This window comes from Mustela putorius, unplaced genomic scaffold (genome assembly GCF_011764305.1).
Source record: "Mustela putorius furo isolate JIRA1106 unplaced genomic scaffold, ASM1176430v1.1 tig00003854_pilon_pilon_pilon, whole genome shotgun sequence".
Taxonomy (NCBI): Eukaryota; Metazoa; Chordata; class Mammalia; order Carnivora; family Mustelidae; genus Mustela; species Mustela putorius.
In genome coordinates this window covers 846,904-860,287 of record NW_025422006.1, presented here as the reverse complement: position 1 = coordinate 860,287, position 13,384 = coordinate 846,904, and the positions used below count along the sequence as shown (strand labels likewise).

Below are 13,384 nucleotides of genomic sequence, written 5' to 3'. Positions count from 1 at the left end.
CTGCCCAGGTGGAAGCTTCCCCAAGTAGTTCTGGGCCTCATGCTGTCTCTTCCCAAGGCCTTGGCTAAGGACAGAAGTCCTGCAGGGGAGACCTCCTGCTGCATGTGGGTTTCCTGTGGGTCTCGTGTGTCCACAGTGCCCTTGCGTCGCTGCCTTGTAGCCCAGCGGCTCAGGCAGGAATGCAGAGTACGCGCTGGCGTGGAGGGAGGTGAGTGGGGGAGGCGTATCCATCAGCCGGCGCATGCTGGGTCTCAAGGGCAGGGCACAGGCCCCGGGGAGCCCTGAGGATGGGCAGGGCTGTGGCATGAGTGAGGGCTCATCGCCACACACGGTCCATGTAGCTCTGCACCGTACCGGGTGGCACGACCTTGGTGTGGAGGTGGCCGGGTCACGAGGGCCGGGAGCGTCTGTGTTCTGGTCACTGTGGGCCGTGCCCGGTGAGTGTGTGGAGGCCTCTGTGGGCCAGTGCTGAGCGTGGTGGCTGGTGGCCAATGGTCCCACCTCCGGGGCCCTGACCACAGGCCCTGACTTCTCAGGTGGTTCCCAGCAGGCAGCACCCATTGTGCTCGTGGAGAGGACGGGAACCAAAAGAACCCGCTTCTGTCTGGCTGTGGGAACCTGGCTGGCCGGCTGTTTCCATGTCCTTGCGCCGTCTATACGGAGCTGCTGAGACCACAGGGTCTGGATGGGGACGTCTGTGCCTCACATGGTGCCCCGCCCAGTCAGAGCCTGGGACCTGTGTGCCATGGAGCCCCCGAAGGGCTCGGTGCTCCCAGTGGGATTCCACGTCAGGACACAGACCAGCGAAGGCCCTGCAGAGCTCCACTGAGAGACGACTGGTCTGGACCACTCCTGCCCGGCCCCTTTGTTTTTACTTATACATCCTAGACCCCAACGGAAGATCATCTCCCTTTCCCCAAGTCAGCCTCTGAGCACAGACAGTATGAACTTAAAGAGCAGTTCATCGGAGCCTGGGCTGACGGTTGTCCTCGCTCCTCAAACACAGGGGTGGCCGCCTGCCTCCCCTGACAAGGGCACAGGGCACCCTCAGGGAGCTTGGCTTGGGGGGGGTCCTGGTCTGGCAAGGGGCTAGGGTGGGAGCACCGGCCCTCTCGGATAGTGCAGCCTTGCTGAGTGACCTTGGGGACGCCCCAGCCATCCTGGCCTGTCCCACTTGGCCTGCGCAGGCCAGCCTGTCTGCCCTCTAGGCGGCACCGAGCGTCAGGTGCGCCCGGCGGCACCGCCAGCCTCCGGGACCGTAGGGCCTGACGCTTAGTGGCGGAAGAAGGACGAGCCTCTCCCTGACCTGGTGGGCTCTGGGTACCAGAGGAGGCAGCAGCAGTGCAGGGAACTGGGGCCAGCCCTGCTTCCCAGCCCCCCGATAGGACCCGTGTACTTTCCCCTCCGCAGGCACCACCGGTCTGGTCATGGCAGCGGCCTGGGATCTGGGATGGGCCTCAAACCTGCAAAACAATGTATCTTTCTACTTGGAAAACAAACCTCCCCTGGGCCTACTGACAGGGCAGAGCCAGCGGCTCCACCAGCCAGTGGCTCCCCTGAGCTCTCCTGGCTGACTTTGGGGTTTTTTTTTGCCTCAATCAATGGGGCTCCAGAAGCCTCTTGTTTGAAAACCAAGTGGTGTGCTTTGCTTTTTCGTTTTGTTTTTCTTTTCTTTTTCCTTTTTTTTTTTTTTTTTTAATATGCTTTTAGAGACACACTCACTTCTACCTGAAGCTTGGGGCCTGGCCCTGCACCTCTGCCCCCTCGGCGAAGCTCACGTGAACCCGCACACTGACTCGGGCCGCCCGGGTAGCCCAGGTGGCCGGTCCCCTCCGACGCGCTGGCCGTTGCTCCTCCTTGCGCACTGATGACTTGTGCTTAGAGTGTGGTGGCTCGTCCCCCGTGTGTGCTGTCCTGCCTAACCCTGTGGTCTTGTGTCGTTTCTTCTTCCCTTGCAGGGTCTGCCCTGAAGCGTCTCTGTCTAGGCAAAGAGCACAGCAGTCGTAATTATCGGGTTTTTTACCCCTTGTCCGCTCTCCATCGCATGGGCTTTCATGTGGCTAGTGCACATCAGGGTCTCCGCGGCCGGCGGGCGGCGTCTGCCCCGCGCTCCGCGCCCATCCTCCAAGGGCACTGCTTTGCCTCTGCCTGGAGGGAAAGCCACCCGCGGGTGCCCCTCGCGTGTCCATGGCTCCTAGAGTCTGTGTGTCCTGGCTGGTTGACACGCTGACACTCCCCTTCCTGGAACGTCCACACGTTACCAATCGTTAATTGGCTCCTTTTCCAAAACCGTAGGAATGAGTATGTCCCTGAAGTGCTAGAGAGGAGTGCCCCGAGGAGAGATGCCAGGATGAAATGGGTATCCGTCCACCTGGGCCGCCCACCACCCTCACCCACACCTTTGTTTTCCTCCTTTTTTTTTTCTGGCTGAAACATTCATGTAGAAATAGCAGTGTGTGTGTGTAAAATTCCATCACTAATACCGAACTGTGTGTGTCTGTGCTTTTTCATTGCTAGCCACTCTAGACTACATTTTGCAATGACTTGTTTGAAGAGATGGTCGCTACACTATTTTTTAAATGCAGAAACATTTTAATTTGGCTTATTCAAAATTGCTAATCAGAAATTACATGTTGCAGGGGTGGGGAACACAATTTAAAAAGAATTTAAAAGTCCCATGTTGGCCATTTAAAACTAATCTCAGTGACTTCTTTGTCCCACTCCGCCTGCAGCACAGCTCCCGGGGCCTTCCTGCCGCCTGGCCTCCCGGCCCCTGCTGGTGCGGCACCCTGTGCCCCACAAACGGCTCTAAGCGTGGGGGCCCACAGCGGAAAGCTTTGGGTGTTTGTACCCTTGATTAATACCTTCCTTACATGCTCTGGTGGGAAGAGACATGATTTTGTGCCTTAAATTTCCAAACCACTAACCCATCAACAGTCATTCACGGGCAGGCCCACGATGAAGATTTTCAGGCCTTTTCCCTTTGCCGGACGGACGACAGCGGCTGCCATGGGCTGAACACCCGGCATGGTCACGTTCGTTCCCACTCAGGGCGCACAGGCCTTGGGATTCGCCCTCAGTTTTCTGAGCTCCCTCACATTTAGGAATCTGGGGTTCCTGGGCAGCGTGGCCATAGGGTTGATGCTGAGTAAGGCTGCCAGCGGCCTCCGTCCTGTCCTTTGGCCCAGCTCTGATGGGGGATAGCTGCCTGGCATAGCCTGGTCCTTATGGCCTGTGGCAGTGTTCCAAAGTGTCTAAGGCTGGCCCATGGGCTCCCAAACGCAGACCATCTCCTGAAGCAAGGTGTTGTCAGGCCTAAGCAAGAGCACTGTCCGAATGACTGCAGCTGGCCGGCGGCGCTCCTTGCAGCGTCACCGACCTGGCCTGTGTGTGCTTCCCCAGGGTCCTCCACCAGCAGCCTGGTCCCGGGCCCCGAGCCGGGCCCCCAGCCGACCCTGCACGTCCAGGCACAGGCCAACAACAGCAACAACAAGAGAGGCACCTTCACGGACGACCTGCACAAGCTGGTGGACGAGTGGACGAGTAAGACGGTGGGGGCCGCCCCGATGAAGCCCTCGCTCAACCAGCTGAAGCAGACCCAGAGGCTGCACGGCGTGGAGGTCACGGCGGGCTGGCCCCCGGCCGCCGGCGAGGCGCAGGCTGTAAGTGGGGTGCCCGGGCCGAAGGGGCGGGGAGGGGGCGGCGCACGGGCGGTGGGTGCTGGCTGCGGTGCGCGCCGGGGCAGCGCCAGGAGCTGCCCTCTCGGCTCTGGTCCCTAGTCCCTGGTCCCCGCGTCGGGGCTGACAGTGTCACCGCCTCCTGGGAGGGCGCTCCTGCTCGTCTTCGGGAGGAGTGTGTCACGTTGTTACTTGGTCCTGAAATGCTTAGCGGAGGTCCCTGGTGAACCCATCTGGTCTAGGAGTTCTTTCTTGAGTGTGGGAAGGTTCCCTGAGACCTTTGACTCAGAGAAATTTCAAACATAGAGAAATGTTGGAAATTGCATAGTGAACTTGCGTGTGCCCCAGCCTGCACGCTGCGGCTGACACTTTGCTGTGTTTCTCACACGTCTCTCCATCCCCTGAGGGTAAGGTTTCCGTTACAGATTGTTTCTTTTATACTTTCTGTGCCATTTGGATTTTCTGTTTTTTCGTTAAGTCCTGCTTTTCTAACATTTGGTAAATACCTAAATTTATCTAAGTTTTCGAATTAATTGACATAAGCTGCTTATAACATCCTGTCTTCAGCCTGTAGTGAGGCTGATTTTCATTTCTGCGGACGGTGGCTTCCGCGTGCGCGCCCCTCCCCCTCCTGTACCGCCTCCTGAGGGGCTCATACACCTGACGAGCCTTCTCAAAGAACTCATTTTGGCTCTGATGGTATCTTTATGTGTCATTAGTTTCTCCTTTTATTATCTCCTTCCTGCTGTGTCTGAGCGGCTCTGCTGTTGTCGAATGTTTCTTGAGATGAGCAGGTCATCGATCTCCAGCCTTTCCAGGTTTCTAATACAGGCATTCAAGCCAAAAAAATCCCTCCCGTGGTTCTATCTGGATCCTAAAGGTTTTGATATATAGCGTTTTCTTTAATCTTCCGTTCAAATTATTTTATTATTTCCGCTGTGGTTGAAGCAATATAATTATTAATTTCCTCATTCTTTTTATTACTGCTTTTGACCTTAACTGCACTGTGGAGGAGAACAAACTTTGGGTGTTTTCGGTTCTTTAAAATGTGCTGGGACTGGCTTTTCAGTCCAGCTGTCAATCAGTCTTGTCCACTGCTGCCCCGATGCTCTCTGCACTCCTGCCATGCACACGGTGCCCGAGCCTTCCTGTGTCCGCCAAGTGACCAGTGATGGCAGCTCCCTTCCGACAGCAGCAGCCCTGGAGTCCTAATGCCTCAAACCCCGCTCTGGTATTTTGTGACCAAGTTGAGAGTCTTCAGCAACCCCCCACCCCCAGCCCTGCAGGGTCCGCCCCCTTGGCCCAGGCAGGGGAGTCTCTGCTTCACTGTCCGGACTCCAGCACATGGGATCTCACACCTGCGCAGGCCACACCCCACCTTACCAGCTCGCTAAGCCCATTGTTTGAATGGCAGGGATTCTTACTAAGATTACTTTTTTTAAAGATTTTATTTATTTGACAGAGATCACAAGTAGGCAGAGAGGCAGGCAGGGGGGGAAGAGTAGGCTCCCTGCGGAGCAGAGAGCCCGATGTGGGGCTCGATCCCAGGACCCTGAGATCATGATCTGAGCCAAAGGCAGAGGCTTTAACCCACTGAGCCACCCAGGAGCCCCCTTACTAAGATTTTTTTTAAAACATTTTTTCACTGTGGTAAATCTGTATGACCTAACATTCATCATTTCAGTCATTTTTAAGTATGAAATCCAGCACAGTACTCCACACGTTCACAATGTTGCGCAGCCGTCACACCATCCATCTCTAAAACCCTCTTCATCCCAGATAGAAGCTTCTAAGAAAAATATTCTCTAGTCCCCACCTCTGGTGCCTCTACTTATCCAGCCCCTATTAACTTCCATTCTACATTCTGTGGATATAAGTGGCATCGTGAAGTGTCCGCCCTGTCCTGTGTCCAGCCTACAGCTGGGCTGCAGCTGGGGATGAGAAGGAAACCGGGAACACAGTAGTACTGTCCTACACTTACCATAGTGATCATGTTGTAATGTGTATGTATCTTAAGTCACGACGTTGTAGGTCTTAATTTAGTATTTTATGTCAACCACACTTCAATTAAAATCTAAAAATTACTTTTTCCCAATCTTTTAATTGCAAAATATATGACATAAAATTTGCCATCCTAGCCATTTCTAAGTGCCGGTTTTAAGTGCATTAAGCATTAATTAATGTTGTTCAAGCATCACTACTGTGCATCCCCAGAATTTTTTCATCTTGCAAAACGGAAATTCCGTCCTCGTTGAAAACGACCTTCCCATCCCCCACTCAGTCCCTGGCAACCGTGATTCTACCTTCCAGCCGCATGGCTCGGACTCCCGGAGGCGCTGTGTCAGTGGAACCCTCCAGTATTTGTCGTTCTGGGGCTTATTTCACTCACTGTAATGTCCTCAAGGTTCACCTACGTTACAGCCTGTGTCCAAATGTCCTCCTTTTTAAGGCTAAATGCTATTCTAGTGTATGTACACACCACATTTTATCCATTTATCGACTGAGGGATGCTCGGGTCGCTTCTACCTATGAGCCGTTGTGAGCGATGCCGCCACGAACAGGGTGTGCAGGCATCTCTCGGAGTCCCTGCTGTCCATTCTTTTGAAAGAGTACCAGAAGCAGAACCACTGCATCATACAGTAATTCTGTTTTTAACTGTTTGAGGAATTGCAAACCGTTTTCCACAGTGGCTGCGCCATTTGACATTCCTGCCAGCAGTGAACAGGGTTCGTTTCTCTTCATTCTTGCCAACTCTTTTTATTTTCTGATTTTTTTAAATAGTAGCCATCCTGATACTACTGTGGTTATCTCAGTGTGGTTTTGATTAGTACTCTATTAATGCTCAGGGATGTTGAGCCTCTTTTCGTGTGATTATTGGCCATTTGTAGATCTTTAGAGAAACAGCAGTTCAAGTCCTTTGCCTATTTTTATTTTGTTTTTTTTTTCTCATTTTAATTTTTTTTTAAGATTTTATTTATTTATTTGACAGACAGAGATCACAAGTAGGCAGAGGCAGGCAGAGAGAGAGGAAGGGAAGCAGGCTCCCTGCTGAGCAGAGAGCCTGATGCGGGGCTTGATCCCAGGATCCTGAGATCATGACCTGAGCCGAAGGCAGAGGCTTTAACCCACTGAGCCACCCAGGCGCCCCTCTTTGCCTATTTTTCATCAGTTGTTTTGTTTTTATTACTGAGTTTTAGGAGTTCTCTGTATTTTCTGGATTTTAATCTCTTATCAGATATGTGATCTGCTAATACTTTTTCCCATTCTATTGAGTGCCTTTTTACTCTGTGGACAGTGTCTTTTTTTTTTTTTTTTTAAAGATTTATTTATTCACTTGAGAGAAAGTGAGCACAAGCAGAGGGAGAGGGTGAAGCCAACTCCCCGATGAGTAGGGCACCTGACACAGGGCTTGATCCTGGGACTCTAGGATCATGACCTGAGCTGAAGGCAGATGCTTAACTGACTGGAGCCACCTAGGTGCCCCTAGACAGTGTCTTCTGATGCACAAAAATTTTTAATTTTCATGAAGACCAATTTACCTGTTTTTTTCTTTTGTTGCCCATCTCTTTGGTGTCATAGCCAAGAAATTATGCCAAATCCAATGTTGTGAAACTTCCCCCCTGTTTCTTGCTAAGAGTTTAGTAATTTTAGCTCTTATGTGTAGGCCTTTTATCCAGTTTGATTAATTTCTGTATATGGTATGAGGTAAGGGTGCACATTTCATGCTTTTGCATGTGGATGACCAGTTCTCCTGCATCATTCATTGAAAAGGCTCTCCTTTCCCCCACTGAATGGACTTGGTACTCTTGTTGAATATGAACTGACCATATTTGCAAAGGTTTATTTCTTGATTCTTTGTTTTTTCATTGGTGTATATGTCTGTCCTTTTTCCAGTATCAGATTGTTTTGATTTCTTTAGCTTTGCAGTAAGTTTTGAAAATAGGAAGTGTGAGTCTTCCAAATTGTTTTGGTTATTCCGGGGTCCCTTCAGATCCATATGAATTTTAGGATGGGTTTTTTCTATTTCTTGAAAAAATGCCTTTGGGAATTTAACAGTGATGGCAATGAATCTGTAGATCACTTTGGGTAGTACTGACTGTAACCGTACAAGTCTTCCAATCCATGACCACAGGGTGTCTTTCCATTTATTTATGTCTTAATTTCCTTTGGCAGTTGTGTGGCTTTCAGTGTATAAATCTTTAAACCTAAATATTTTATGGTTTTTCCATTATTGTAAATGTAACTTCTTTAATTTCCATTCAGATTGTTCATTGTTAGTGTACAGAAATGAAACTGATTTTGTAACCTGCAACTTTGCTGACTTCATGGATTAGCTGTGTGAATCCGCACAAGCATTCTTTATGGTTATCCACATGTAAGGTTTTGTCATCTCTGACCAGGGATCATTTTACTTCTTCCTTTCCAATTTGGCTGCCTTTTTTCTTCCTCCCTAATTTCTTTGGCTAGAACTTCTAATATTATATTGAATAAAAGTGGCAAAAACAGGTATGATTTACAGACTTTTCACCACTGAGTATATAATGTTAGCTATGGGTTTTCATATATGTTCTTTATCATATTGAGGACGTTCTGTTCTGTTTGTAGTTTGTTGAATGCATTTATTATGAAAGACAGTCGGATATTGTCACATACTTATTCTGCATTAAATGAGAGGACTATAGGTTTCTTTATCCCTTCAATCTTGTTAGTGGTATATTACATTGATTGATTTTCATGTTAAAACTCTGCTTTAATTCCTGGGATAAATCCCACCGGGTCATGGTATATATAAATACTCCAGTTATGCTACTGAATTCAGCTTGCTGATATTTTATTGAAGACTTCTGCATAAATATTCATTGGGTATTAGTTGAATTTTCTTGTGATGTATTTATCTGGTTTTGGTAGCACTTAATGCTGGCCTCATAGAACGAGTTAGGAATTATTCCCATGTCTTCCAACTCTTGGAAGACTTTGAGAAAGAATGGTATTAATTCTTCTTAAAAATCTGGCTTCTCTGTTGAGACTTTTTTTTTTTTTAAAGATTTTATTTATTTATTTGTCAGACAGAGAGCGAGTACAGGCAGACAGAGTGGAAGGCAGAGTCAGAGGGAGAAGCAGGCTCCCCGAGGAGCAAGGAGCCCGATGCGGGACTCGATCCCAGGACGCTGGGATCATGACCCGAGCTGAAGGCAGCTGCTTAACCTACTGAGCCACCCAGGCGTCCCTGTTGAGACATTTTTGGTTACTAATTCAATCTCACTACTTGTTATAGGTCTGATTTTCTGTTTCTTCTGGAGTCCGCTCTGGTAGTTTGAGTGTTTCTAGAGATTGTTCTATTTCATTTAAATTATACAGTTTGGTAGCTAAAACCTTGTCCATTTGTTGATCTCTTCAAAGAACTGACTTCTGGTTTCATTTGTAATTCATTTGCTTTACTTTTTCTTTATGACTTCCTATTTTCTACTTTATTATGGTATACAGTTAGATTATTGATTTAAGATACTGTTCAATGTAGGCATTTACAGCTCTAAATTTCCTTCTGAGAACTTTTGCTTTGTCCCATAAATGTCTATGTATTGTATTATCCTTTTCATTTGTCTCAAGTTACTTTCTAATTTCCTTGTGATTATTTCTTTGACTCTGGTTGTTTGAGTATTTAGTTTTTTATATAAGACAGTTTTCTAGTACTTTTATTGATTTCTAATTTCGTTCATTATGTTAGAAAAGATACTTTATAGTATTTCAATCTTTTTAGATTTGTATTATATTTATATTCTTTATTTATTGAGACTTGTTTTATGGCCTAATATGGCCTATTCTTTAGAGGTTCCATATGCACTTAAAAAGAAAGTACAGTCTACTCTTGTTGGGTAGAGTTTTGTTAGGGATAATTGGCTTATTGTACTTTTCAGATCCTCTCTTTCCTTATTCATTGGTCTCATTATTCTAACCTTTATTGAAATTAAAGTATTAGAGTCTACAATAGTGTGGAACTGTTTCATATAATTTGCTTCTCAAATTATATGTGTGCATCATATAATTTGGGACTGTTTTTAGGTGCATATATAATTGGCAAACTTTGATGTATCAAGTTTTATCAATATATGGTATTCTTCTGGGGCGCCTGGGTGGCTCTGTGGGGTAAAGCCTCTGTCTTTGACTCAGGTCATGATCCCCAGGGTCCTGGGATCAAGCCCCACATCGGGCTTTCTGCTCGGCGGGGAGCCTGCTTCCTCCTCTCTCTGGGCCTGCTTCTCTGCCTGCTTGTGATCTCCGTCTGTCAAATAAATAAATAAAAATAAAATCTTTAAAAAATATATATATATATATGGTATTCTTCTTTGTCTCTTATAACCTTTTCTGACTTAAAATCAGTTTTGTCTGATAATAAAACAGCCACCCCAGCTCTCTTTTTCTATCTTTTTACTTGCAACTTCTTTGGGTCTTTGTATCTCAAGTAAGTCTCTGGTAGCGGCATAGAGACTGACCATGCTTCTTTAACCACTCTGCTAACCTCTGCTTATTAGAAAGTTTAATATATTATATTTAAAGTAATTAGGGATAAGGAGGGAATTCTGACTTTTAACTATTGGTTTTCTTACTAGTTTTTATTTCTTAACTCTAGTTAAAATTAGTCTAAAATTTAGTTGTTCTTTTATATTGTATACTTTGTATTCCCTTCTTTACTTTGTTATATATTTTAGTTATTTTCTAACTGGTCCCCTTACTGATTACAATTAACATATGAAAATGACCTAGTTTGAATAATACCAACTTTGTTTCAATAGCATATAGACACTGCTCCTATACATCTACATCTCTCTTCCTTTGTATTTTTCCCGACAATTCATATACTGTGCGCCCGTTAACATTTATTATTATGGCATAATGGATTTGCACTTTATTATTTTTTTTTTTAAGATTTTATGTATTTATTTGACAGACAGAGATCACAAGTAGGCAGAGAGGCAGGCAGAGAGAGGAGGAAGCAGGCTCCCTACTGAGCAGAGAGCTCAATGCAGGGCTCAATCTCAGGATCCAGGATCATGACCTGAGCCGAAGGCAGAGGCTTTAACCCACTGAGCCACCCAGGTGCCTCTGATTTGCCCTTTAAATCATATAGGGAAAGAAGGAATTAAAGCCAAAGCTCAGTACATTTATCTACATAGTTACCTTCTTTTTTTTTTTTTTTAAAGATTTTATTTATTTGATAGAGAGAAATCACAAGTAGACGGAGAGGCAGACAGAGAGAGAGAGGGGAAGCAGGCTCCCTGCTGAGCAGAGAGCCCGATGCGGGACTCGATCCCAGGACCCTGAGATCATGACCTGAGCCGAAGGCAGCGGCTTAACCCACTGAGCCACCCAGGTGCCCCACCTTCTTTATTTCTTCAGGTGGCTTTTATCCTTCCATTCAGTCTGTAAGACTCTCTCTACCTTTTCTGGTAAGGCACACCTTTTAGTAACAACTGGTCTTAGATTTGGTTTATCTGGGAGTCTTAAGTTTTTTCCTTCATTCTTGAAGAATCATTCTGTTGAATGCAGAATTCCTACTTGATAGTCTCTTCTCTACTTCAGGTATTTTTTCCTGCACACTCTCTCCTGAGACCCCCATAATGTATATACTGGCCTGCTGAGTGGTATCCCACAGACCCTTCAGGCTCCATACAGGTCTCTTCATTTTTTTCTTTCTGCTCCTCAGACTGGATAATATCAATTGTATGGTCTCAAGTTTGCTGATTATTTATTTGCTGTTCAAATCTGCTGTTGAGTCCCTCTAGCAGATTTTCAAATTTCAGTTCAATTTTTCAGTTCTGATATTTCTATTTGGTTCCTTTTATAATTTGTCTTTTTATTGATATTCTCATGATGTCCTGCGCAGTTGTCCTGGTTTCAATCTGTACATGGTTTCCTCTAGCCCTTTGAGGATATTAAAAAGAGCTGATTTAAAGTCTTTAATCCAGGGGTGCCTGGATGGCTCAGTTAGGTGGCCGAGTCTTGGTTTCGGCTCCTGTCATGATCCTGGGGTCCTGGGATTGAGCCATGAGTCGGGCTCCACATTCAGCAAGGAGTCTGCTTAAGGATTCTCTTTCCTTCTCCTGCCCCAACACATGTGCTCTCACTCTTGCTCTAAAAATAAATAAATCTTAAAGTCTTCAGTTCAGTGTCTAGCTTTCCTCAACAACAGTTTCTGTTTCTTGTTGAAAACCAGGCACTTACATATTATAATTAGTAACTGAATCTGATTAGAAATCAGATTCCCCTCTTTCCCAGTATTTGCTGGTTTCGATGAATGCTTAACTTACATTAGCTTGAGAGTTCCTTGAATATCAGGAGCTTAAAAAACACCTCTTCCAGTCTTTACAGATTGATTGGCTCAAGGCTAGAGAACTCCTTCAATACTTAGCCAGGCCATTTACAATTTGCCTATGCTTGCAGTGTGATGAGTGGTGAAAGCTTGGGTTTTTCTCAGTTTTTTCTTCCCTGGCAGTGTACTCTGAATAGAGCATGTGCATGACTTTCTAAACTCCCAGCACACACATACTTTTTAATTCCCTCATTTCCCATAGAAACTCTCTACCATGCTTTTCTACTATGGCTTTTAGGCAATCTACCTATATCATGATTTTAATCTTTGGCCCAAAGCAACTGTGGATTTTTTAATTGCCTTACAATTATGAGTAATGCCTGCCACTCTTCTGCCCTTAGAGAGTTCTAAATATGTACAGGCAGATGTGTGTACCTTGTGTCAGTCCTTCAGGTGGCCCATACACAGGTTAGAACAGACCTACGCAATAATTTTTAAGGGGTGCCTGGGTGGTGTAGTTGGTTGGGTGCCTGACTCTTGGTTTCTGCTTGGGTCAGGATCTGAGGGTTGTGGGACTGAGCCCTGCCTCAGGTTCCAGACTCAGCACAGAGTCTCCTTGGAATTCTCTCTCCCTCTCCCTCTGCCCTCCCCTTCATGTTCTCTCTCTCTCTCTCAAAAAAAAAAAAAAAAAAAAAAAAGGAAAGAAAAAAGAAAAAAAAGAAATCTTTTAAAAGTACTTGGCTTCTTTAAAAAAAAAAACAAAAACAGTAATAACCTGCAGTAACAGCTCTGCTCCCTCTAGAACCAAGGACCAGGTTCCCACACTGGGAACATAGGCTTCCCTCCTTAAGATGCCTATAAAGCTAGGGATGGGCAGGGCCTGGGGCCAGTAAAAACATCAAAGTGCTTTTCTTCTTTTTATAAAGTTTGCCTAGGGATGCGTGGGTGGCTCAGCTGGTTAAGCATCTGCCTTCAACTCAGGTCATGATCCCAGGGTCCTGGGATCGAGCCCTGCATCAGGCTCCCTGCTCAGAGGGGCGTCTGCCTCTCCCTCTGCCTCTCTCCTGCTCGTGCTCTCACTCTCAAAAAAATCTTTAACAAAAAATTTGCCTTTTTCTTGATTTGTCCTTTACTTCTGTTTGATTGCTATAAACCTTTAACTGCTTTCTGGAATTCTGAAAAAGTTGGTTTTGATACTTCCTGGTTCTTTTCAGTGCTTCTGTGGAAGGATGGAAGTTTAAAGGTGCCTACTCCGTTTTGCTTGTCATTTGTACTGAGGTATTATATTCGTGAATATTGTATCAATCACTGAAAGAGGAATTTTTATAGTTTCCCACTATGGTTGTGGACTTGTGTATTTCCTACTGTATTTCTGATTTTTCCTTTATATATTTTGAGG

General features: G+C 46.1%; 1 protein-coding gene across 11 annotated transcripts in view; it reads left to right on the top strand.

Annotated features, from left to right (window-relative positions):
• WNK2 (WNK lysine deficient protein kinase 2) overlaps positions 1–13,384 on the top strand; it is a 118,169-nt gene that overhangs the window by 94,324 nt on the left and 10,461 nt on the right. For 9 of the 11 annotated variants that reach the window (XM_045064977.1, XM_045064973.1, XM_045064974.1 and 6 more), the window contains 2 exons: positions 1,959–2,003; positions 3,403–3,662. In XM_045064977.1, the coding sequence (XP_044920912.1) occupies positions 1,959–2,003; positions 3,403–3,662 (305 nt within the window). The remainder of the gene's footprint in view (positions 1–1,958; positions 2,004–3,402; positions 3,663–13,384) is intronic. The other 2 variants (XM_045064976.1, XM_045064972.1) reach the window with 1 other exon arrangement.